This window comes from Gigantopelta aegis, chromosome 10, assembly GCF_016097555.1.
Source record: "Gigantopelta aegis isolate Gae_Host chromosome 10, Gae_host_genome, whole genome shotgun sequence".
Lineage (NCBI taxonomy): Eukaryota > Metazoa > Mollusca > Gastropoda > Neomphalida > Peltospiridae > Gigantopelta > Gigantopelta aegis.
In genome coordinates this window covers 50,818,182-50,845,941 of record NC_054708.1, presented here as the reverse complement: position 1 = coordinate 50,845,941, position 27,760 = coordinate 50,818,182, and the positions used below count along the sequence as shown (strand labels likewise).

The window sequence follows — 27,760 nt, the reverse complement described above, 5'->3', positions numbered from 1 at the left end:
CCGGATAGTACTATGAAAATGGCAGTAAACACAGATTTGTCCTCTTCGTTAGCTAGTGTTTTGAGTAGAATAAGCACCGTCTCAGCTATAGCAGGAGTAAGCAGTTTTCTACATTAAAATTTTCTAAAGGAACTAAAGGAATTTTTGTTGCTTCAAGTTAGGGATGTCAGCATTTATTCCTATAGCCTGGATAATTTTGCACACTACATTATCATTAAATGGCATGTAATATTAAACAAACCTAAATAAACAAGTTGTACACCGCTGTCATTGTCAAAGTCTTGTCTGCTTCGAAGTTTTTCTTAATTTTCTGATAAATGTGATGTCACTGGTGCTCGCAAGTTTTAGAAAAAATGTGACGGGCGCAACTATTAGTTATTCCACAATATACATGCAGTGTGGCTGAAAAGTATTGGAAATTGAATTAGGGTTACCAACTGAATATTGCATTAAACACTACAAACCTGCATGTCACACGAAATAGAACTGGTTCTGTTGTGTTCCACACACATTGCCTGCTGCCATCCCAGGGCACAATATTTCACCCGAACCGCCGTTCTGTTCGCGTGTCGGTTACGCAAAATTAAATTTACGTGAACCGCAAATTGGTTACGTCATGACCTGTAAATATTCAGAAATTAAAACTTGCAAACTTCACGATTACAGGAAGTTTATTCATGCAGACATACTACTAATATTCCGACAAATGTTTTAGGCTGAATTTTAGATACTTGATGCGCAGCAAACCAGTAGACAACGTTATATTGCAACAGTTGTAACTTGCGACCAGTCTAAACTTTTAAAAATATTTGAAAGAAATGTGCTTGGACCTCTAGGGACGGCTAAATTATCTGCTGCTATTTTATTTCTAAAGGAATATATGTAGACATAATATTGGATTGTCTATATTTTTACATATGTTAAAAACAGTTTTAACGTAAACAGGAATCCAAAAGTGTCACAAAATATGAAAAATACTAACATCGCATAATGAGCTTTAAAAAACAAACATTTGGAACGTCACTGTAGTATAGAAGTACCATCGATAAAGTGAAAGTAGCGTAACCAGCGCAAAACGAAAAAAGGAATCTCTTCAAATGATTATGCATCTATTTCAAAGGTGTAGCGCCCATTACGCACAGTACGCATGTGCGTAATGCAAAAACATAATCCGGTAATAGGTGGAGGCTGTATGTAATTGTTCTATAAAATTGACTCGAAAAAAGATAGAAAAGGCTCAGAATGCATCTACAGCGGTCCCGAGTGTCAAGATCTTCACAGATGGAGGCCTCTCCAATCCACCGGCTCGGGCACGCCTTTGGCTAAAAACATGTCTGGTTATGCCCCTGTATTTTGTTTCAGTACTGGGGCTGATATTCAGTTCTTTTATAATATTGTTAACTTTAGCAAGCATTTAAAGACATTTCTTTTTTTTTCTTTTTTTTTTAAATGTTTTCTTTTGTATTTGTTTTAACTTTATGTTTGAGCTAAAAACTATGTATTTAAAATATAATTTCAACATAATTTTGAGGTAACCGATCAGATAACCCACGGGTTACGCAAATATAATTCACGTAACCGAACAATTGGTTACCTAGGTGAAAACCATGTGAACTGACTTCCGGTTACCTCAAATTTCGAAATATTGTCCCCTGCCATCCTAGGCAAGCAACATTTGGTGGCATTAATTAGTACTTTGGGCTGTCGCAGATGGCCGCAGCACAAAATGTTGTTGCTTTGCTTCTGCGTGGCCCGTCACTATGGCGTGTTGCCTAGATGTATGCAAAATCTCACATAATCTTGAAAGATACATGTAAGGAAAATGCAACCTTCAAAGAAACCCATGCAAGGCTAGCTTTGGATGAGTAGAATATTTTGCCAAATTATCTCCAAAAATGCAAAACCCACAGTTGTTTTCCAACAAAATATCAATTTAAAAAAAAAAAAAATTTCACCAGATTAAAATAAAATTTGTCAGTTTGTCTTAAAATTCACAAATTGGTGAGTGGCAGGGCTACATGTATAGCCCAGCAACCTATTAGAATACAAAATGTGTGATCACTGTGACAGCGATTAATACATGTTGTTTCGTCTGTTTTCAGAGAACAGTGAGGTTGGTTGCTGTAAGCAAAACGAAGCCCATTGACATGATTGTTACAGCTTATGAACTTGGACAAAGAAACTTCGGAGAAAATTATGTAAAAAAAAAAATTCTATGTCTTATTAAAATGTATAGATTAACGCAGTTTCTGTATTCAACTACATGTATTTGAGGTAAATTATGAGTATTGTGTGAACATTTCTTAATGTCACATAAAAAACCCTGCATTTCTGTAATGTCAATTGCTGTTTTCGCACTAATAATGGAGTTAAAACCAATAATCAGTTTCACTATACATGAAAGTTATTTAAAAATATTGCATACATTTGTTTTTTACCATACATGTAACATAGATCTCAGGGATGAAGGTGTGTCATAATTTCTTGTCTTGTTGAATGTACTATAGTATATGTGGATCCTCAAAATCACCTCAAAATATGAGCTCATGCATACTTAAAAGCTTATGTAACCTATGTTGCATAAGATCCTGATTCAAAATGAAAAAAAAATCACTTAAATTGACATTTACTTAGATAAACTGGGACCATGCATACAGGTACATGAGAGAAGGGAATCTCACATCGACTGATAATTTTTAAGACCTTGGGTGTTTTGCTTGCCTTACTGTTAGTGTTACACAAGCATTTAAAGGGAGAGTAAACTAAAACATGAGCCTTATGTTTTTGGAAAGATGCATACCCAGACCACCAACACAAACTGACACTTCAACAAACGAAAAATGTATAATTTTAGTGTTAATAAAAAAACATGATTATTCCTGCTATTCCAGCTACCGGCCTTAGTGGCGTCGTGGTAGGCCATCGGTCTACAGGCTGGTAGGTACTGGGTTCGGATCCCAGTCGAGGCATGGGACTTTTAATCCAGATACCGACTCCAAACCCTGAGTGAGTGCTCCGCAAGGCTCAATGGGTAGGTGTAAACCACTTGCACCGACCAGTGATCCATAACTGGTTCAACAAAGGCCATGGTTTGTGCTATCCTGTCTGTGGGAAGCGCAAATAAAAGATCCCTTGCTGCTAATCGGAAGAGTAGCCCATGTTGTGGCGACAGCGGGTTTCCTCTCAAAATCTGTGTGGTCCTTAACCATATATCTGACGCCATATAACCGTAAATAAAATGTGTTGAGTGCGTCTTTAAATAAAAAATAAAAATAAAACATTTGCTATTCCAGCCATTTTCTTTTCTTTTCGAGGCGTCCGGTACAGCTAGCTTAGGGCGGAGTGACTTCAGCTCCTGACCAACTCCTGTATGCACAGTGTAAACAAAAGCATATTACAGAACATTGCAATGCATGACTATTTTATCATCCCGCAAAAACCAGGTAGATTTGTTTCTCTAGTTCTAAGACTCATTCCTGATGTTATGCGTTAAGTATTACGTAACCACCAGCTCGCCAGAAAGTGTATTCACTGGAATGGAACAAAATGCTTTAGCTGTCAGTGCCTGTCACATTTAACTGTTTTATTAATTAAATATAATAAAATAGTTGTTGATATTAAGCAACAGTGTGCATTATATATCATTGAATTTGCATACCAGTCCAAAAGCCTTGCCTAAGCATTCCTTTAAGATGATTTGGCGATATGTTCTGATCACCCATATAGCTGGCCCTGCATGCAAATATATACAATTTTGTCCTTGGTGCTGTGCAAATTTGTCCAGGTGATGGAAATGTACACATTTTAATGTTCTAGACCCGATGGGCCGATTTCATATATCTGGGTTACCGGTGGGTTTTGTAAACATATGGGTTAAACCTAGGTTAAACCCTGGGTCATGTTTACTGTGCATTTCACATGTCTGGTTTTCAATAACCCTAGTTTAACACTGGGTTACAATTGTATTGCTTGTTTAAACCTGCCCTTGAGGTGTTTTTTCACTGGGTTTGCTCAGAGTAACTTTTCTTCATAGATAATGTTGCCAGCAAAATGGTGTTTTACATCAGTATCGCAGAGCCATTAAATGTGAACGTATTTTTAGAGACCATTTTAACCCACTACAGTAGCAGATAAGGGGGGGGGGGGTCAGGGGTTCACCCCCCCCCTTTTTTAGACAAGATGCCCTTTTGTCTTCTTTAATTTTCTTTTGGCACTACTATATATATAGAAAATAATACATGAGTGGCCGTCGGATACCATTTATCTTACAACAAGTTGTTTTAAAAGGTATCTTACGAGCGAAAGCGAGTTGGATACGTTTTTAATCAGCAAGTTGTAAGGTAAATGGTATCACGGACACAAACGCATTATTTTATTTCTTACATATCCTCAAAAATCAGGTTTTAAGCAAATTTTAATATCTTTTTCAGCTAAATGTTATTTACAGCCCTTCCGCTTGTAGCTAAGTTACGCGTCACAGACAAATGATTGTCAGGTTAACTATACATCACAGTGTAATCGATTTCAACTGTGCTGTTTTTTCATTGGATGAATGGTATTGGTGACCTGGACATCACCTAGGAGCAGCCAGTCATATGTCCTGAAATTGTTAACAAGTACATGTATGTGTTATCAAAAATAACAAATCATGTTCTCACCAATGGGTGTGTAAGAAAGTAAGAAAATTAGATCCACCCCTTCACACAACAATTATTCACTATGTTCGTGGCAAATGAACAACAAAGCACCTGAGATATATAGATGATGATAAACAAGATACCAGTTTTTTATTTTTTTTTAATTCATGAATGAAATAATTTTTAGTTGTCATAACTGGTACATGTATCTCATTTATTATTGTATTTATTACCCCAGCTATTTTTCTTTAAACGCCTTTATTTTAGACGTACATGTATAAAAACGATATAAACCACTTTACACACTGTTCTGAGTATTGCTATTGCTTTGTATTTTAATCACACTCGCAGATAATTTTCAAAAACAAAAGTTATCTTTATTGTGCTAAAAATATATATAATGAATTGCATTAAAATGACATTTTGTTATAATTTTAACACTAAAAACAGTCATGAATGCAAATTCTTTAAACGTCTATCACAGACTGCAGTCTTATAATGACATGCTTTCTCATCTTGATAAAGGGGAAAAAAAGGCGAGATAGGCCTACAGGTTTGAAAATTTAACAAAACGTTTTCTCGTTACCCTCAGGCGTACAGGTCCCTTTTTTATTTTGGAGTGGGAGGTTTTTGCCCCAATTAAAGGGAAATGCCCAATTCTGGCAACGTTTATTCATCTGAGCATTATTACCAAGAGCTATGAAGGGTTCTGTATGCATTTTATGTGGATTATAACTAATATTGTGAGTAGAATGATGGAAATACACAGTGAAACATTTTCAAGCCAACTTATTTTGGTCAAACATCTCCATAATTTTTGCTCGAACATGGTTTACCCCAGACTGGGGGGGGGAAGTGGGAGGAGATAGCTGACATACCCCCCCCCCCCCCCCCCAATCTTGTATGCGAATGCTAATAATATACTATCAACAAGTTTGAACTACAAAGTAATGAAGTGTAAGCTATCCCTCGCTTATGTCCCTTTTTAGATCTGCGGGTAACCCATGTAAAAAGCGTGGTTTTGTAAACACGGGTAAAACACACACATGTGACATGCACCACGGTTTTAGGTCTTGGTCATGTTTTTCTGCGTTTTACGTAAACCAGTGTTAAACCTAGGTTTTTATATAACCTGGTGTTATGAAACCCAGACGTGAAATCGGCCAGATGAGTCTGCATCAAATGTTGATTATTGCTGGTACTGTAACACACATCTTTAATTATGGCGTTGGGGTCAGAAATATGTTGGGCCACCTGCATCAAATGTTGATTATTGCTGGTACTGTAACACACATCTTTAATTATGGCGTTGGGGTCAGAAATATGTTGGGCCACCTGCATCAAATGTTGATTATTGCTGGTACTGTAACACACATCTTTAATTATGGCGTTGGGGTCAGAAATATGTTGGGCCAACTGCATCAAATGTTGATTATTGCTGGTACTGTAACACACATCTTTAATTATGGCGTTGGGGTCAGAAATATGTTGGGCCAACTGCATCAAATGTTGATTATTGCTGGTACTGTAACACACATTTTTAATTATGGCGTTGGGGTCAGAAATATGTTGGGCCACCTGCATCAAATGTTGATTATTGCTGGTACTGTAACACACATCTTTAATTATGGCGTTGGGGTCAGAAATATGTTGGGCCACCTGCATCAAATGTTGATTATTGCTGGTACTGTAACACACATCTTTAATTATGGCGTTGGGGTCAGAAATATGTTGGGCCACCTGCATCAAATGTTGATTATTGCTGGTACTGTAACACACATCTTTAATTATGGCGTTGGGGTCAGAAATATGTTGGGCCACCTGCATCAAATGTTGATTATTGCTGGTACTGTAACACACATCTTTAATTATGGCGTTGGGGTCAGAAATATGTTGGGCCACCTGCATCAAATGTTGATTATTGCTGGTACTGTAGCACACATCTTTAATTATGGCGTTGGGGTCAGAAATATGTTGGGCCACCTGCATCAAATGTTGATTATTGCTGGTACTGTAGCACACATCTTTAATTATGGCGTTGGGGTCAGAAATATGTTGGGCCACCTGCATCAAATGTTGATTATTGCTGGTACTGTAACACACATCTTTAATTATGGCTTTGGGGTCAGAAATATGTTGGGCCACCTTTTAGAAACATATATTGGCTTGCTGTGTAACTTAATTGACCCATTTTATAGTAGTGGAGTGATGTAGACAACAACCAGGGTGTGACCGACACCCATTTAAAAAGAAGTATTCTGAGAGTACTACTCAAACAATACATGTCCCCTATACCGGGCCCCAAAGTTCAAAGAGCAAATATAACACTTTGAAACATGGATCAATTTCATTTTTGGACACTTTATGCCCCTTGAATTAATTTTCATGCAAGTGTGACTTGATTTTTAACTGTACATGATAAAGCTACATGTATAAAAAATATTTCAGCTTGATATCACCGGCCTTGGTGGTGTCGTGGTTAAGCCATCTGATTATATATATAAGGTTGGTAGGTATGGATTCACAGCCCCCCTCCTCCCCACTTTCGCAAGGAGTGAGATTTTGTCCGACATCGTGAATCCGAATAAACCAGCACAGTGAATAAGCGCGCTGACAATAGATCAAGGTTCGAGATTCTGACCAATAAACAATGTGGACACCTATTATATGATATGTTTAACTGGGCCGGCTGGCAGTCGCAGGCTTGTTTGTCAGTCGTCGAGATAGACTTAACAACAAAAAATATATAGGTATAATTTTTGTTTTGCTATAATGTTTAAAATGCGTGAGAAAATCATGTACCAGCATGAGAGAGTGACAGGACGTTCAAATGCGTGAGTCTCACGCCGAATACGTGAGACTTGACATGGGTAGCTTGGCTGTTCTCGACTTATTTTTATGCCCGATTTGCTCAACCTGGTATGCCTTTTGTTTTCATTCTTTCACACACTAAACTGTGTATTTTTGTAGTTAATATGTTGTAGATAATGTAGTAATTGATTATATACCGAGTATTGTAATATTACATTTTATTTGCTTTAATATGTTTTGCATGCAGATTAAAGAATTAGAAGAAAAGGGGCATTCATCACGGGTAAGTGAGAATGTTTTCTCTTTTTTTAGCAATAAAAATACAAACAAGTGTTGCCATATATTGAGAAAACTTGATATCATAATTGTAGCTTGTTACCACCTAAACTTACAAGTGGTATCATGGTTATTGCTCAGTTTCTATGTTCTGATTGACAGCCGGCAGTCCTGAGTGTCACAGAAGGTACTAGAACACTCAGAATTGTTTTAATTGCAATAGCATTTAAAGGTACATGTATATAGGTACTGTTATTATCTTCTTCTTAGACTGCTGCATTTCAAAATTAACAGAAAATTCTCTCTTTTTTTTAGACAATTTATAAAATCCGACTTTTTACATTGTATTCCAACATTCCATGCACACATTCATATTTGTTCAAAAGGTAACTTTCATATGATATGGTGGCCATATTGGATTTAGAAAGGCCAAATTGGATTTGACATGTACAAGCCTATAATCTCCAAAATAGATGGTGATCAAAACAAAACTTAGAAAAGGTTATAAGGTACATGCAAGAGAGTTCATCTGAATGCACTAAAGACTTTTGGGATACCTGAAATCAGATTGTTGCCTTAATTTGATCAAACAAAATTGAGTGTAAAATGTGTACCTAGATGTTTTTCAGTAGGCCCATTTCATTCATACCATTTTAAATGATTTATACACGTCGGCCATCTTGGATTTAAAAATATTTTAAACATTTAGGAAAATTGTGGTTTTTTGGAAATGCTGAGTAAGTAAAACAAAACTTGGTGTGTATATATATGTATATATACTATTTGATTTCGCTTTCAAGAACAAGTAAGTCATAGCAAAACTTGGTGAAATACACGAAACAAGATAATAATAATACTAATAATAATAATAAATTCTTTATTTAGTGAGGATTACACAGATAGCAAAAGCTAATCTTCCCTGAGGCCCTCGGGTACAAACAATTCAGAATTACAATACATACATTTATGAACAAATAGAAAATACATATATGGCAATAAACATATATGTACAAATGATATTATTTTAGAAAATATTTCTTTTTTCTATATTTAAAAACAGCAGTATTTGGCGATGATCGGATAGCTTTAGGTAATTGATTCCAAATTACTGGTCCAGAGTAACTGAAAGCATGTTTAAGTAAAGACATTTTTGGTTTTGGAATTAATAGATTTCTATCCTCTACATTTTGAAGGTTGTAGGGATTGTTTTCTCCAACATATATTAATAAGTTTGAAAGATAGTTTGGGGCTTCATTGTATAGACATTTATAAATTTGTAAACGTTTGTGATAGTGGATTCGTGTTTCCATTGTCATCCATTTTAACTGTTTAAATAGTGGGGCAGATGGAGTAATAGGATCTACATCTAATATCATCCTTGTAGCTCTCTTTTGCAGTTTTAGTAAACGTTCTAATCCATCCTGATTACAGTTTCCCCAAATTACACAGCAGTAATCGATGAGTGGTAAAATATACCCATTGTAGAAAAGTTTTCTTGCATCTAAATTTAAATACCTAATGATTTTCGATAACGGATACAGACGTTTAGAGATCAAGGAACACACATGTTTAACCTGATTTGTCCATTTTAAATTATTATCAACTTTAATTCCTAAAAGTTTTTCACAATCAGTGTGTTGCAGACGTTCTGAATTTATTATAAGAGAAATATCATTTTGGATTTTAACTTTTTGTCTTGTTCCTATAGTCATATATTTAGTCTTTTTTGTGTTTATGAACATTTTATTATAGGAGCACCATTTTTCTACACTATTCAGATCTTGCTGTAGTTTATCTTGAATTTGAGTAACAGTTTTCCCTGACATGAACAGTGTTGAATCATCTGCATACATACTTGTGATACAATGTTCAATGTATAGTGGAAGATCATTTATGTACAGTATAAAGAGAAGAGGTCCTTGTATGGAACCCTGTGGAACACCATAAATAATGGATTTAGGTTCTGATGTTGCCATTCCTATAGTGACTTGCTGTGTCCTGTTAGTTAAATAAGATTGGAACAAGTTAAGAGAATTCCCTTTGCAGCCATAAATGTTTAACTTTTGAATAAGAATTGAATGGTCTACAACATCAAAAGCTTTTTTAAAATCAAGAAATATGACTCCATTTAGATTTCCTTCATTCATTTCATGTAACCATTTATCAGTTATATCAATAAGTGCTGTTTGGCATGAGTGTTTTGGTCTAAAACCTGATTGAGATGACTGTAAAAGGTTAAATTTTGTTAAGTAATCATAAAATTGCTTGGAGATATGTTTTTCTATTAATTTGGACAGCGTTGGCAATACAGATATTGACCTATAATTTGTAGCTTCAGTTTTGTCACCAGACTTGAAAATTGGAGTAACTTTAGCATTTTTAAAACATTGTGTATAAATACCACTGTCTATTATTTTGTTAAACATAAATGTTAACGAAGAAGCAATTGCCAAGGCACCTAACTTAAGTATTCGCGGACCTAAGTTGTCATCTCCGGATGATTTATTGACATTTAAGTTCTTAAGCTCATTATAAAGATAATTTATTTTAAACTTTTCCTCATTAGGGAGTCTCTCCTTTACAAAACATTCCACTTTCTCGAGATTTGGCATATCACATCCAGAATTAGTTCTAAAATTTTCAATACAAGAAGTAAAGAAGTTTCTTCTTCTTTTCTTTGTTCTCCTGTTCCATCAAGCAGGATTCAACCAAACTTGGTCCAAATGATCCTCTTATAGACCTGACCAAGTGTTGTTATTTTTCAGGCCAATAAAAATTCCAAGATGGCCGCCCTGGCCTCTGAATAACTGAGACATTTTTAACTTTTACTCAAGTTCCACCATGCAAATTTAAACCATATGTATTCCTAATGATCCTCACATGGCCCTGACCAAGTTTGTTATTTTTCGGGCAGATTTAAAATCAAGCTGCCCTGGCCCCTGATTGACAGAGACATTTTTTTGCTTCATCTCAAGGTCCACCAGGCAGGTTTCAATCAAACTTAGTCCAAATGATTCTCTCATGACTTACTAAGTGTTGTTATTTTTGTGGCTGATTCAAAATCCAAGATGGCCACCCTGGCCTCTGATTGGCTCAGACATTTTCAACATCTTCTCAAATTCCATCAGGCTAATTTCAACCAAACATGGCCCATGTCATCCTCTCATGGCCATGCATATGTTATTATTTTTGGGGCCAATTGAAAATCCATTCATTACAAGATGATTCTGTTTTAACCATATTGTATTATCATTCATATGTATTAATATTAATTTTGTTTTCATTATTATTGTCAGTACTATCTAAATCTGTTACATGTATGTTTGGTTGTTTAGCCACTGTTCCCACTGAATTTGATAAATCATATGAGAAGTTATGAAGTAAAAAACAAATAACCATGAAAATGATTTGGACGTAGCTTTTTCTCCACAAGTGTGGACATGCTTTCACAGTTGAAGATATACATGCAGCAAGCTTTCAAAAATGAAAACATGCTTGTGGGAAGCTTGCACAGTTGAAGATATGCATGCAGCAAGCTTGCAAAATAAAAACATGCTTGCGGGAAGCTTGCACATTTGAAGATATGCTTGCAGCAAGCTAGCAAAAATGAAAACATGCTTGTGGGAAGCTTGCACAGTTGAAGATATGCATGCAGCAAGCTTTCACAAATGAAAACATGCATGCGGCAAGCTTGCAAATATACTGACTACCTTACGCGAGCTAAATATTAGCTTGCAAATAGCTTGCATTGCTTGTACTACCTTGTAACAACCTTGTAACTACCTTGCAACAACCTAGCCGCAAGCATGTATTTTTGTTTGGGATGTACAAGAGATAAGTAACAATAAATATATACACACACATGCTAATCTGTGACTGACACTAAAGTCATGGTGAGACTGAGGAAGGGTTTGATCCCTTTAACAGAGAGTGTTATTTACACAGTCCACAGAGGAAGTTACTAAACACCCAGGGTGTGAAGTGTCACAGTTTGTATCAGCAGGATCACTAATAGTATAAACGGAGGACAGGAGTGAGGTATGTAATCTGGTAGTCACCTCTACTAATCTCTTAATTACACAACTGGCATTAATTGGAGTTAAAGAACAACAGCTGTTTTCTTCCAGTGTTACTGGCAAATCAGGGGAATAACAAATACAATTATTACATTCTTGACACAGAGAACTCAGTGTGTTGAATCTGTTTTTTAATGATAAATGAAGAGCACCATCTTCATTAACCACGCTGGATGCACTTACTAATCTGCTCACCACACACTTCATACTAATCAAATTAAAGTCACTTGTTGAGTCCGATGATATTATATCCCTCTGACCTGAAACAGGCCCCAAAACATGGTTTGCATTAGCAATACATGTACATCTAAACAGATTAGTCAGAACAGTTCACTGGGGTATTACATCTGTTTGTGACAGTTTTGTTTTTGGCTTGCTCTTCCTTGCCAAAGCTTCAGAAGTGTCGACAAAATTTTCTTTTATGTCCAAACAAACCACAATGATAACATTTTAATTTTCGCCCAAACCTACATGATCCAGTGTCATGATTATGTTCCCCACAGTTCATGCAGGTCTTTGTTGCAGTAGCAGTTTTCATAATTCCAATAATGTTACTGATGTTCTTCAAATACCTCGATGTGCCCTTTCTATTCAGATGTATTCCATCTCTTACAAAATACATGCTGTACTCACTCTCTGCAATAGTTACAAACTGGGGAATGAACATTATACACAAAAAGTTGCACAGATTTTCTAGTACAATATTTGCATCATGCACACAAATGTCTGACCTTGGTAAGAGTCCTGATACAATGATATTGGCATCCTTGTTTGCAAATGCCCTAGCTGCATACAATAAACTCTCGTAGTCTTCTTCAAACTTCTGTAGACTTCTGTATCTTGCAATATCATTCCCTCCTACCTGGAGGATGATGTTCTTGTAGCTTGACAGGTCCCGTTTCATTAACTCACCAGCTATTCTGTCAATTGTTGCACCCATGATGGTTAATACGTCGGTATCACTCAGGCCTCTAGGTTTTATTCCTTTTAAAATGGAGGATCCTATTATCAAAGTGTTTTTGCCTTTCCTTTTATAATCCTTGTCAGAAGTTGTAGACTTTGTGTCCAAATCATTGTTAATGATGTGTTCAGTATCTGTTGATTTGTTTTTGTCTGTATGCAACACACTGACATTTCTGCTCTCTACAACTACTAGAATATGTTTAGTGTGTTCCATTTGTATTACAACATCCATGGAAGGTGGAGATGGTTGTGTCGTTTGTATTTCTGCATCCACTGAAGTTGAAAAAGTTGATGTGGTTTGTGGCTGCCTTTGACCAATCAAACTGAGCACATAGATCAATATGGATTTCTGTGGACCTATATGTTCTCAGAATGCCCAATTCATTCCATTTATTTGTAATTGCATAGGAGATTTAAATATGAGATGACCATGGTGGATTTAAAATTATTTTAAGCATTCTTGAAATTGGTTTTCTCCGGGAATGCTAACTGAATCAAAATGTTACAGATATGATGGGTTTTAGGGGCCAATCATATTTCTTGAACAGGTCAGCGTCATATGGTGACCATCTTCAAGCCTTCGGATTTCTCGGTAACAACTGTTTCCGGTGCCGTGTCAGTAAAATCACAGAACCAAAATTTTGTTTCCTATGATTATTATATCGAATACAACTATCACACTACTAAACTTGAAAGAGTGTGTTTGACACAATCACAAGGCCCGATTTTCAGATTGTTGTTTTAACCGAACATTAATTCACAGTGTTATGGTTCAGGTAAACCTGAATCAGAGTTCCAACATGCGGTCAAATCAAATGTGAACCAAACTCACTGGCACTAATTATTTGTAGTGTATCTCTTAAATATAGGGGTCAAGAACTAGTATTTAAATTCATATATAATTTGGTAGAAAATATTTAACCTCCTGACTATAATTGTCACTGAAGTCGATAAATTAAAGTCGATGTCAATCAACTTTATATTGAGTTTGAAAACATGTCTCTTTGCACAGATTTTTGCAATAATATAAATCAGTGGTATTAAAAATGGGTTCCCATGACTTGTTTTCACAGAACCTAAAGACAGTTTCCGATCGGTTCCCATGATCACAAGGCAAAAAACCGAAAACATTTTTCCCATTAAATTTGAAATCCTATGGATTTATGTCAGCCACATTTAATTTCTCCAAAACTAATGAGGTGATGAAAGGAAAACATGGTATAAATAAGTTTTAAAAAGTAAGAAAGCTTATTCAAATGCACTAAAAACGTTTGGGATAACTGAAAAAAAACAAGATGGCTGTTTTTAACCAATGAAAAATAAGTTCAGGAACAATATGAATGATTGTGGCAAAAATGTGTACCTACATGCATGTACATGTCTATGTTTTTTGTTAAGGCCAGTTTGTTGTGAAGATGTGAGATTGCTCCTGCCTAATGTAAAAGATGACAAATTGAGTCTTGGATCCCAACATTGCTGCTTCGATCCAGCAACCTCATATTTGAATAATGAATTTGGCTACAGACTTTCTGACTAAATTTGCCAAGTTGCTATATGCTATAAGTATATGAGGCTCAAAATTGAAAGTATTTTATGATCTTCTGCTATTTAGTTTTTTAATTGCAGACCAAAAGAAATATGTTCTGCTAAGCTTAGGAACAAAAATGTGGCCTACAGGAAATAAAGATAACATGGGTTCAATTAAGGAAGGGTTTCAGCTAGTGTGTGAAAGTGTAGCACCTCTTAGATGTATTTTAGAGCATTACAGAAGTAAAATAACAGAATCACAAGCGAAATAGCAGACGAGATGATCGTACATACAAATGTACATCGATATATCTGTGTCTTATCTGTGATTTGTTGGTGGTTTGAACAGGTGAATTTCTCTTTCACCTGCCAGGTCTTATACATGTACATGGACTGCTGCTTGTTTGTCACAGGCCGCTATTAATTTCAAGCCCTGTGAGTAACTCCCATGCTAGAAACTGTTGGCAGTAATGAATCTGTCTTACTTTCCAGCCAGTGCACCACGACTGGTATACAAAGGCCATATGGTATGTGCTATCCTGTTTGTAGGAGGGTGCATACTAATGGAAAAATGTAGCTGGTTTCCTATCTAAGACTATATGAAGAGTTTCATCACAAAATGCGATAAACACCACTATATATACACACCCAATCCTAAGAAGTTTTATTCCAAACCACCATAAACACTACGCCAGTTTCTCTGCAATCTGTGACATATCCTCAGACAATCGTGTTGCATTTTGCTGAAAACTTAATTTGAACTTGTGTTTGTCTGCATGTGATCAGTGTCTGGTGTTCGCACAATATGGTTTTTAATATGGCGTTTATCGCATTTTACGATGAAACTCTTCACATGTCAAAATTACCAAATGTTTGACATCCAATAGCCAATGATTAACAAATCAGTGTGCTCTAGTGGTATCGTTTAACAAAACAAACTTTAATTTTGAGCATGGCTAGTCTTAGATTGCTGTCAGTCTATAAATTTTTGTTATGTTTTCTTATGTTATGTTTTTGTAAATGTTACCCATGGCCAGGATATATTCTTTGTGGGAGAGCTCATATAACAGATCTCATGCTACTAATCGATGTTATATAAAGCCCATGTGGTCAGAACAGGTGATCATTGTAATCGACTTACAAGGAATAAGACCCTGTCACTAGAGAGTGGTGAAACTACATATTGTTCAAGGTTTTTCCTTGCCATGAATAAACTGTAAAGTTCAAAGACTCGAGGAATAAAGATTTGAAACATCAAGAGAATTGCCAGTTGAACTGGGTCCACGGTATAACCATTTATTGATTAGTAGATTGGTTCCCATCCTTGTGTTAGGTAGATGTTGAGATTTATCATCCGCTAAATACCTTCATAGGAGATATTGCTGGCACTATAATTTGCGATATCACTGTCTTGCTGTTCTGTTTTATTTCATCTGTGTGTGTGTGTGTGTGTGTCTCTCTCTCTCTGTCTCTCTGTCTCTCTCTCTCCCCCCCCCCTCTTTCTATGAAAAAAAAGTACAATCAATCTGAACATATTTACTCTTTATGTATTTTATATATATATATATTATATATTTAATGTTATTTATGTTCAACATTATCTGTATCTGCCAATAATAGGTTTTTAAAAATAATAATAAGTTGTGATATCTGCTGTGATATTCTTCTGGGAGATATCGCTTTTTTTTCTTCGTCACTGTGTATGTTTCAGCACTAAACCTATCGTTAGTGATGGCACATCACTGTCATTCTGCTAGTTATTGTGGAGCAGCAGAGACCACCAATTTTTGAGATAGTCTAACCTGGAGTTCAACACATGTTGAGATATATTAAAATGTTTGTCTTGGGGTCAGGATTCAGGAGACCAATATGTTGACATTGTGGCAAATTAGTGTGGGCTGAGAAATTTGGGTTCAAAAACATACTTTTGGGGTGAAAAATAAGAAAAAGTGAAAATGCTATATTCCAAAGCAATTGCATACAACGGTTTAATTATTACTTTTTGTGGCCTAAATAAAAAATTTCAAATGCAGCATAACCATATGAACTAAAGTTACTGTATTTGTTTGTATGGCAGTTACATACGTCTGTCTGTTAACTTTGTCTGGACCATATCTTGCATACAGGACTATCAAACCTATAACGTAGGAATAACTTGGGATGGTGGTGTGTCTCGTATTATTACTAAGTCACTGTGACCTACGTTTCACAGTGTACTGCACATAACAGTAAATCCTTGTCCAGACCATATCGTGCATACAGATGAATACAGGACCATGAAACCTCACACGTAGGAACAACATTCTATTACTAGATCACTGTGACCTACATGTACTTTTCACGGTGTACTGCACATAACAGTAAATCCTTTTCCAGATCATATCTTGCATACAGATGCATACAGGACCATCAAACCACATGTTCAAAACAACTGTTCATCCATCTCATTGCAAAAATTTCACATAATTAGAATTGAATCATACCTGTAACATTCATTAATTTAGTTCGCTTGATGCACAGTCGATATGGGATTGATCCCCATCAGTGGGCCCATTGGGCTAATTTTCGTTCCAGCCAGTTCACCACGACTGGTACATGTATATCAAAGGCCGTAGTATGTGTTATCCTGTCTGTGGGATGGTGCATATAAAAGATCCCTTGCTGCTAATTGAAAAGAATAGCCCATGAAGTGGCAACAGTGGCTTTCCTCTCTCAATATCTCTGTGGTCTGATGCCATATAACCATAAATAAAAAATGTGTTGAGTGCGTCGTTAAATAAAACATTTCCTTTCCTTTTGTGATGGGCGTATCATGTACATGTGTACCTCACCAGTACTCTTGTTTTAATATATATATATCATGTATTTATATTAAAATATGTTCATATTCAAAGTGCATAATTTTACTGTAATCATTACAATTGGTATACCAGTTACATCTGTTTCATGTACCCCAGTTTCTTAGTTGTGGTTTAAGTATGCATGCCAATTTAATATCATGAATTAACATGCATGTAGAATGTATATACACATGTATTAAAAAGTTACTGGTAGCTTCAGACTGGACTAATAAAAGATCACTGCTTACACATTTAGGCAAGGCTACATGTGTTTATCTGAAATGTTTCAGGAGGTGACAAAGGGCAAAAAGACGCATAGACCAACACCTGAAATAGGCACCCAAATAAAATAATTGGTATTGGATAACTCATATTTTTCCTAGAAATGTTGGCAATGCATGGTAGAGTAACTACTTTTGGGGCATTTCCACTATTTTCAGGTGCTGCACCATGCTAAAACAAGCTAGCAAAACAGGCACGGCATCAAAATAATTATTGGTAGTAAATATTACGGTAAAGATGAATTTTACTTGTGAAATGCAAGAAATTGCATTTCAGGACATCTAGTTTTAATTTTTTTACCCCCGAGTCCCCTAGAAACTTTGCTTTGTGCCCGTAATATCTCGGTCAGTAACACAATCTCCATCAGCCCCTCCCCCAATGTCTGCTTGCTTTCACCATGCCTGCAAAACACTAATACTAATACTAATACAGAAAAAATACTCGAAGAGTACAGACATATTTATATGAAGAGTTCATTTTTCCAGGATGAAATACATGTATATCCATTTACACCAATTAAAAAAAAACACCCATGATTTTGCTGCAACGTGGCATATATGTAGCATACAACACCCAAAGCACAGTTTTTAGGTTCTTTTTAATGGGTCGTGATTGGACGGAAACTCTATTGTTAAATATTACCGAATTGTACTAACATCAGTATACCTTCACTGCTAATTATAAATTTGGAAATTGGTTTATATTGCATTTTGGGCATGGCCTACTATAAATTGCACATCAAAATATTGCCTCACAATATATATTAATAAACATGCTTAACAAAATTAATTGAGGGCCAGCAGACTTTTGCCATTAATGGCTTAATTATCATTTTAGCAAGGTTTGATCACAGATCACTTCTAAACATTGTTTAACAAGATGTTTTTTCTTCTTCAGCATTTATGAAAACTTGGATATACATGTACATGTGCATACTGAAATGGCATTCAGCTACAGTAGGTTCGTTGAATGTTAATTGGATGTTGGTTCCTGACAATCATTTTTATTTTGTTTGCTGTAAATTGTTACTTAAATCATAAGTTTAAGAACATGCCACAATACTGACACCTCACACAAAATGAATTAATCTGGGTGTTTTGTTTATTTTATTTAAAGGAAAGTACTGAAAATATGTAAAGGCCTTTAGTTAAGTTTGGTGAGTAAACATTAAACATTTCCCAAAACCTACTTTATATATTCAATGAGTTGTATAGTACATGTAGGGACATAATGATAATAACCCACATATTAGAAATTTATTGGTACATTGGATATAACTACATGTAAATTAAAAAATAACTGCCAATATATTCTATTAATGGCTATATCTTCTTGCTCAGCAGCTGTTTATATAGATGTTTATGAAATACCGTAGGGCAGATATATACAGTAGCTACCATTAGCTGAAGAGAAATGTACACTGTTCATTTCAAGTGATGTAAAATAAGCTAGAATATCACATACCTGTATATAGAATTTCCTCTGCCACAAATTGAGGAAATCATGCCAAGTGAAGGAAATGTTCATTTGTAATACTATAAAAACCTTGTACATACTCTCTGTGACTCAATATTAAACAACCAGTGCTCTGTATGACTGGTATATATCAACGGCTATGGTACATGTATTTGCTGTCTTGGCTGTCAGGAAAAATGCATATAAAAGATCTCTTGCTGTTAAGTTAAAAATGTAGTGGGTTTCCTCTGAGACGACATGTATATGCAACCCCTTCATTTGCCCACAGCAGATAATTGGCATGTTGTGGATATATTGCTGCAGGTTTTAATTCTCTGCGGACTATTTTTTTTTTTAAATTGCTAAGGATATTTTCTTAAATGCAGGGGTTGTATATATAACATGCGTGTCAGAATTACCAAATGTTTGATATCAATAGCTGATGATTAATAAATCAATGTACTTTAATCTAGTAGAAGGAAGGAATGTTTTATTTAACGGCGCAATCTACATATCAGTTACGGTTATATGGCATAGGAAATATGGTTTAAAAGGACCATAGAGATAATGACAGTGAAAACCTGCTGCCGCCACGCAATGGTCGGACTACTCTAAGCAAGGAATACATACCACAGCCTTTGTTACACCTGTTCTGGAGCGAGAAATCTCTCAATGGGCCCACCAATGGGGATCAGTCCTAAACAGACCACGTATCGGGCGAGTGCTGTACCACAGAGCTACATCCCACCCCTCTTAATTTAGTGGTGTCTTTAAACAAAAACAAGCTTTAATTGTCTTATAGTTAAACACATGCCTTGATTAGACCGCTCTCACAGCTGACTGTTAATTGTCTTATAGTTAAACACATGCCTTGATTAGACCGCTCTCACAGCTGACTGTTAATTGTCTTATAGTTAAACACATGCCTTGATTAGACCGCTCTCACAGCTGACTGTTAATTGTCTTATAGTTAAACACATGCCTTGATTAGACCGCTCTCACAGCTGACTGTTAATTGTCTTATAGTTAAACACATGCCTTGATTAGACCGCTCTCACAGCTGACTGTTAATTGTCTTATAGTTAAACGCATGCCTTGATTAGACCGCTCTCACAGCTGACTGTTAATTGTCTTATAGTTAAACGCATGCCTTGATTAGACCGCTCTCACAGCTGACTGTTAATTGTCTTATAGTTAAACGCATGCCTTGATTAGACCGCTCTCACAGCTGACTGTTAATTGTCTTATAGTTAAACGCATGCCTTGATTAGACCGCTCTCACAGCTGACTGTTAATTGTCTTATAGTTAAACGCATGCCTTGATTAGACCGCTCTCACAGCTGACTGTTAATTGTCTTATAGTTAAACGCATGCCTTGATTAGACCGCTCTCACAGCTGACTGTTAATTGTCTTATAGTTAAACGCATGCCTTGATTAGACCGCTCTCACAGCTGACTGTTAATTGTCTTATAGTTAAACGCATGCCTTGATTAGACCGCTCTCACAGCTGACTGTTAATTGTCTTATAGTTAAACGCATGCCTTGATTAGACCGCTCTCACAGCTGACTGTTAATTGTCTTACAGTTAAACGCATGCCTTGATTAGACCGCTCTCACAGCTGACTGTTAATTGTCTTACAGTTAAACGCATGCCTTGATTAGACCGCTCTCACAGCTGACTGTTAATTGTCTTATAGTTAAACACATGCCTTGATTAGACCGCTCTCACAGCTGACTGTTAATTGTCTTATAGTTAAACGCATGCCTTGATTAGACCGCTCTCACAGCTGACTGTTAATTGTCTTATAGTTAAACGCATGCCTTGATTAGACCGCTCTCACAGCTGACTGTTAATTGTCTTATAGTTAAACACATGCCTTGACTAAGGCCGCTCTCACAGCTGACTGTTAATTGTTCCCAAAATTGGGTCATATTCTTCATCATTATGTGTATGAAAAAAAATTCTGTCATTATCTACTATTAAATTTCAGTCGATCGTGATTTTGGTTAATTATCTCCATTGGTCATTTCAGATACTGGAGAAGTGTCCAGATATCAAGTGGCATTTTATAGGACATCTTCAAAGAAACAAAGTTAACAAGGTTCTTGGTAATTTGTATATACTATAGAGTCAAACCTACTTAGGAAGCACAATAACTGATCCATGGATGTCTTGTAGTTTATGTGTAAAATTAAGAGTCATTTAACAAGTTTGGCAGAAAGGAATATTGGCGATGTGTGGCAAAACCTTTAGTATCATTACATTAATTCTGTGATTGTTCAATGTGTGCTATTCAAAACTTCTTTTTGTCAATATATGAAAGCTTTACTCAATATCTTTTCTACGGAATGCAAATTATTCACCTGGGATCTAATTCACTAAACTCTCCCAACTTTGCGATCTCGCAGTGCAATACAAAAATACTTGCAAAGAGAATGCTTTGTTGTCAAGTAAAGCCTAAGAGAGCTTTGTCAATTAGGCCCTTATGAGGGAAGTTATTTATTACATACCTACCAGTATTCAATCTTACTAAGTGATAAAGACATTTTCAAACCATATGTGATAAATTTGTCTTGTATCACACATACACATGTGCTATCTAGAACTTATAAATGGGGAATTCCCTTTTTATTTTTTTACTGGAGTCCGCGCCTTTTTGTTAAATGTACTTATGTCATATATGATTTAGAAATTAGTTCACATCGCATTTCAAACATTATACATAATTGCCGCAGAGTATGATTCTTAATGTTAAGTAAATCCATGAAAGGTGTATTGATCATAGATAATTAAAGGAAGTGTGGTTATGACTAGGGGTGTAACGAATAAACATGGTGGCGAATATAATACATATATATATCATGAATACGAGGTAACGAATATGACTATATATTCATGTCCATGAATACTAACGTGAAAAGGTTTGCAGAAAGGTATTTAATTTATTTTGGTTTCATTGAAAACTGATTAATAATCATGGTTTTTTTGTTTACAGAAGTGAAATCAAGGTACATGTAAGGTGCAGGTACCAGTCCAATGTGTTGAATAAAAAAAGGATTGGTCTATAAGCTTGATCTACTACAAAACCGTTTCGGACATTATCAAAATCGGTATTGCCCTTTGGTTAATGTGAATTATAGAAAACTATATTGTACAGTTAGCATTACATATAATTATGTATTCGTGTATTCAGTTCAGCATGGTGACGAATACAAATGCAGCTACAATACAGATCACTGTTCGGTGCACCGAGTATTCGAGTATATCATTACACCCCTAGTTATGACATTAAATAAAATAAAAAATTATGTAAACAAAATAAACCAAGGTACTTCACCTAATTTCCCCCCCCCCCCCCCCCCCCCCCAATTTATTGCACTCGCTTATTTTGCGCAAGAACATACCATGAGACAGCTAGGCCCTACACAGTAATAATATCTTCTTGCACAAAATAAACATGCAATAAATAGGAAATGAAAACAACATAGTTCTGTAGCCTATATTTATCACTGACCTGATATTTTTAAGATTGCATGCACGATAGGCCTACATCCAGGTTTGTCAGAATAATAGAATCTATCACTGTTGTGAGGTATAGATAAGGAAATTCCAACCTGAGGGACAAAAACGTTTTGTCCCAAGGGTTGAAATTGCCTTATCTATACCTCGCAATGGTGATTGATTCTTTTTCTTGCCCATTTAATTACAGTAACAAAACATTAATTTTGTAAGCTACGTACGGTTTGTTTCTTCCTGAACGATTCGTAAACATGTCACCTACAAACAATGAAACTCATTTAATCATATGCTGAAAAATGTACATGTACTCCAACTTATGCAACGACATAAAAATGCAACAACTTAACAATAAATATAAAGTTGAAAATATTAATTTGTTTAAATATTTTTAAAACAATGATACAACGTGAAATGGCAAGTGATTTTGAAAACCATGAGTTATGACGTCAACATAAAACATGAGTTATGATGTCATGCATGTGTAGAAATCATCTAGCCCTCGGGTCAGAAAGATTTATCTAGCCCTAGGGTCAGACAGATTTTAGAATAAGAATAAGCAGGCAGTGATGAAATTTACCAGTTAAGGCATGCAGCGCAACTCCCATGTAAGGTCAAGCACAGAACTAATAGAATGTTGACATAATAAATATAAAGTAAATTATGATAATAAAAGAAATAATATATATTCAATTAAAATAAAATAACATTATTTGCTGGTTTGAAGGCAAACACTAAAATGTTTTCAACCCACTACCCCACCCCCTTATTTTGCCTTGACTTAAGAACAGATACTTCTACATGTGTGTCTGTGTGTTAAACTGATACTGGAAATGTAAGCCACAAAATGATAGTAAAATGTCATCCTGATTGTCATCTTTGCTGCTCTTTGGCATGGATAATTATATGTAGCATGGATAATAATGGATAATAATTAAGCATGGGCTCAGGTGCTATTTTTGGCGACAGTTACTTTAAATCTCAGTTCTAATTTTGCTAGTGCTTTAAGTGTTGCATCACAATCAATATGCTCTTTTGGTGCTGCTAAACAAAACAAACTTAATTTTTTTTACACCGTTACTTTGAATCTTAATCTTAATTTTACCAGTCTGAGTGTTTTAGTGGTAAACCATTTCTGTAATTCAAATACTGAGCCTGCCTGTACGTTTTGATACATAGTGTGTGCTGTTTCAGATGTGCCCAACTTGTATTTGGTTGAGACGATCGATTCGGAGAAACTAGCCGAAGCAGTCAACTCTTCGTGGGGAAGACGGAAGAAAACAGATCATTTGAAAGTGATGGTTCAGATAAACACAAGTGAAGAGGAAAGTATGTACATAATTACTATAGTCCGTGCCATCCCCCTACAAAAATGTTTTTTTTGTAAATAATTTCAGTTTGGTTTGATCTAAAAAGAAAAGTAAAAGTGTTTTGGAAATAACAAAAATATACTATTTTTGTGTGTAATTTATAAAACAATCGGCTCAGAAATAAATAACTTGTAGTAAATTCCATAGTATTAAAAAATATGTTCCCCATGGGATGGACTGCATGTATAGATATTAATTATTACCCATATGGTCTATAATAAACGGTTATGTAAATATTGTAGTTTCCACACTATCCTTATGGTATGGGTCATACCAGTACTGTTATGGCACACTTTTGACATCACTAGTCAGTATTATAGCATATGCAAACTTGCAGCAGTCATAGTTTGTGAAATTGACATTATTCAACATCATTGTAACTGACATTGTTGAATTTTATTAACATTGATTGGGAAATGATTACAGTCATACTTAAGAGCCTTGCAGCATTTGCCATTTTAATATTCAGAGGATAAAGCTGGTATCTTAAGACAGGAACCAGCTATTCTCTATTTGGTGTTTGATTTTATTCATCTTGTACTTCCATTTCAAAATGAGATGACTGTATTAATTTTATAAGTAAAAATTTAGTGTAAAATGACAAATCAATAATAATACCTAGTACAAAGGAAAGAGATGTTTTTCTTATGACCTTAAAATTATTATCATTCGTATAATTATTGTAATTTATATTTTCAGGTAAAAGTGGCTGTTCTAAGTGTGATGCATCGCGTCTTGTGAAATACGTGATTGAGAAATGTTCCCAGCTGCAGTTCATGGGATTGATGACAATAGGATCCCTCGATCATAATCTGAAGGATGGTCCAAATCCAGATTTCAAGGTCAGAATCGACATAAGACATGTTTTTATTTAATGACACACTCAACACATTTTATTTATAGTTATATGGCGTCAGACATATGGTTACAAGGACCACACAGATATTGAGAGACGAATCCCGCTGTCGCCACTTCATGGGCTACTCTTTCCGATTAGCAGCAAGGGATCTTTTATATGCACCATCCCACAGACAGGGTAGTACATACCACGGCCTTTGACATACCAGTCATGGTGCACTGGATGGAATGAAAAATAGCCCAATGGGCCCACTGACGGGGATCGATCCCACACCGATTGTGCATCGAGCGAACACTGTACGACTGGGCTACGTCCCGCCCCGAGGTCGGAATGGAGCAATGCTAGTAACACATTGGTAATGGAACCGGTATGGATGTTATAAATGGCTTTATGAATTTATTTTTAATATAGGGGCTGGATTTAGCTCAGTCATTTGAGTGCATGCCTGAGGTGTTTGCATGCATTGCATGATTGAACCATCTCAGTGGATCCATTAAACTGATTGGGTTTTTTCTCTTTCCAATCAGTGCACCACAACTGGTCAAAGGCTGTGGTATGTGCTTTCCTGTCTATGACATAATAGACATAAATTAGGGAAAATGTAGCAGATTTCCTCTGATGACTATGTGTCAGAATTAACAAACTTTTATTTTTAATAATTTATGTCTTTTGAAAAATGGGTGAATTTGTAAAAAAAATTAAAATGGAGATACTATTAGTGTTTTTTTGTCACAGTAATATATACATGTAGTTGTGTGAGGTGGAACTTTTCATATTTTAGAAATGGTCTCAGATTTCTAATATATTATGAGCAGACAACAAGTAACCAATTCACTTGAGATTCATACTACAGTGAAACCTCTCAAGAGCAGACCCTCTGTAAACTGGAATTCTCTCAAAACCGGACATTCTACAGTCCCTTTTTAAAAACCAGGACAGAACTTAACCTCTCTAAACCAGATTCCTCTTAAACCGGACATTTGTCTTGGTTCCCAGGGTGTCCGGTTTAGAGAGGTTTCACTGTATTGCAAACGAAACTGTTTTTATTAAATTTTAATTTAAATAACTTTACTGAGAGTTCCTCAGTGGCTGTTTTATAATGTGATAAATAGTCTTTCCTCCAAGACATTACTTTGTTGCAGGCTCTGGTTCAGTGTAAGGATGACGTCTGCCGAGAACTTGAGCTCGATAACCAGAGTGTTGAACTTAGTATGGGAATGTCAGGGGACTTCGAACATGCAGTGAGTGTCATTACAACAAACAGTTAATATGAATTGTAGCATACCAGGAATAGTTTACTGATCTCACTATACTGGTTCAGCACTTAAAATTGAGATCATCTTAAATGTTAATAAACATAGTGTCATGACCTGATTAATTTACATCTAATTTGAAAACATATCAAATTCTGAATGCAATGGCGTAGCCAGCATGAGGCAGACGAGGTGCTTGCCTCTTCTGGAATTTCCTCAGATTTATTTTATTTTTCCCATGACACTGATATTTATTTTACAGGTCTGAATTTGCCTCAGTGTTTTTTTCCTCTCTGGCTACGCCCCAGGAATGTATGTGATTATGAAAACTATCACATACTTTGATTACATTGGATATGCTACCTATTAGATGATAAATAGAGGATTTTAAGTGTTTTTTAATATGGAAAATATCAACAGAGTCTATGTTAATTGATATTTGTCGAGGCTCAGCCAAGACAAATACTGATTAACTAGACAAGTTTGATATTTTACACATTAAAAAACATGTGTAACAAAGTCTATTTATCCTATAACACTTCTAAAATAACATTTCATTTTGATATTTAGTAAATTACAGTACTAAAGTCGCCTCAGTCGGTAGGTAATATGACATCATCACGATTAGGATAATTTACTTTGACGTCACACACTTGATGGGATGTAAACAAATAACCTATTCACAGCAACACATTATTACAGAGACCTTGAAAATTTACATATACCTTTAAAATTTACATATACCTTTAAATTTGCACACCATTATTAACTGGGTTAATACACTAAATTTTCACATGGGTTTATATCATAAATGTTCCTACTACAATAATGTACAGGCACTTCTTACATAACCGAAATGTGTTGTCATTGCAGATAGAACAAGGCAGTACTAGTGTTCGGGTAGGCAGCACAATATTCGGAGCACGATCCTACCCAGACAAACCAAAGCAGAAGACAGAACATTCGAAGGATGTGGTGGACAAACTAGATTCGCTTTCATTACAGGAAAAACAGTTGGCAAAAGATGCAGTGTAACAATTTAACATGGTAATGACAGTTGTAGAGTATTTTATATGAAATATGTATTCATTGCATTCAACTTCTACAAGTATAGAGGACATTTTACTTCTTTCTGAATGGACTCATGAAATAACAGTATGTTTGTTGAAATGAGTTGAGTAGATCTATTAAGCACATTCACATGACCAAAATTTACACACTCACATGAGTAAATATACGTTTTTATTATATGCATATTTTACACACGTGTGCAAAACTATATTTGCTTAGTATTTACATGTCTACTGTATAAATAGGAAGATGGCCCAAGTATAATCTCATTTCAACCATTACAGAAATAGTTGAACAGATTTGCTCAGGTAAGCAAGTTTTGCTGTGCATACACATGACCAGATAGTGTCTACGCGGGCAATACTTTTACTTATATCAGATAGTGTCTGAAATACTCGGGCAATACTTTTACTTATATCAGGGTTGACAAAGTGTTTAACTCATTTTTGTATAATTCACCATATAATGGGTTCTGGCACTAACCCCTCGAATATTATATATATATATATATATATATATATATATATATATATATTTTGTTTTTTTGTTTTTTTTGTTTTTTTACAAATGTTGCACTGCCAACTTTTAATCCCATAGTGTGAATAAATATACATTTAAAAATATAGAAATGCATCTACATGTATGTAGCACAATGTATATATTAGCTGAATATATATTTGTACAACTTGTTTATATTTTGATTAGAATCATACAATCGCTGTACAAATCTTTTCAATTGTTAAATAAAGGGGTGTTCTCAACATACAATTTTTGTCATAACTTGTAGTAGACTCAAATCGTAACATGTGTACCCCAATATCG

The 27,760-nt window shown here is 35.5% G+C and overlaps 2 protein-coding genes across 5 annotated transcripts; one reads left to right on the top strand and one right to left on the bottom strand.

Moving 5' to 3' along the window:
* Positions 1–27,311, top strand: LOC121383362 (pyridoxal phosphate homeostasis protein-like). 4 transcript variants are annotated; one of them, XM_041513345.1, is made up of 9 exons: positions 1–96; positions 2,103–2,198; positions 7,696–7,731; positions 18,310–18,368; positions 20,902–20,977; positions 23,580–23,714; positions 24,455–24,597; positions 25,757–25,855; positions 26,741–27,311. In XM_041513345.1, the coding sequence occupies exons 4-9, from the start codon at positions 18,315–18,317 to the stop codon at positions 26,900–26,902; spliced, it is 669 nt and encodes a 222-aa protein (XP_041369279.1). In that variant the 5' UTR covers positions 1–96; positions 2,103–2,198; positions 7,696–7,731; positions 18,310–18,314; the 3' UTR covers positions 26,903–27,311. The 4 variants fall into 4 exon arrangements, with proteins under 4 accessions (XP_041369279.1, XP_041369278.1, XP_041369276.1 ...); XM_041513344.1 differs by lacking the exon at positions 18,310–18,368 and adding an exon at positions 3,294–3,443; XM_041513342.1 differs by lacking the exon at positions 18,310–18,368 and having other exon boundaries at positions 7–96.
* LOC121383359 lies at positions 5,003–7,680 on the bottom strand. The gene is made up of 2 exons (XM_041513341.1): positions 5,892–7,680; positions 5,003–5,810 (listed from the first exon to the last, which is right to left on the bottom strand). The coding sequence occupies exons 1-2, from the start codon at positions 6,705–6,707 to the stop codon at positions 5,715–5,717; spliced, it is 912 nt and encodes a 303-aa protein (XP_041369275.1). The 5' UTR covers positions 6,708–7,680; the 3' UTR covers positions 5,003–5,714.
* Positions 27,312–27,760: the final 449 nt, after the last annotated feature.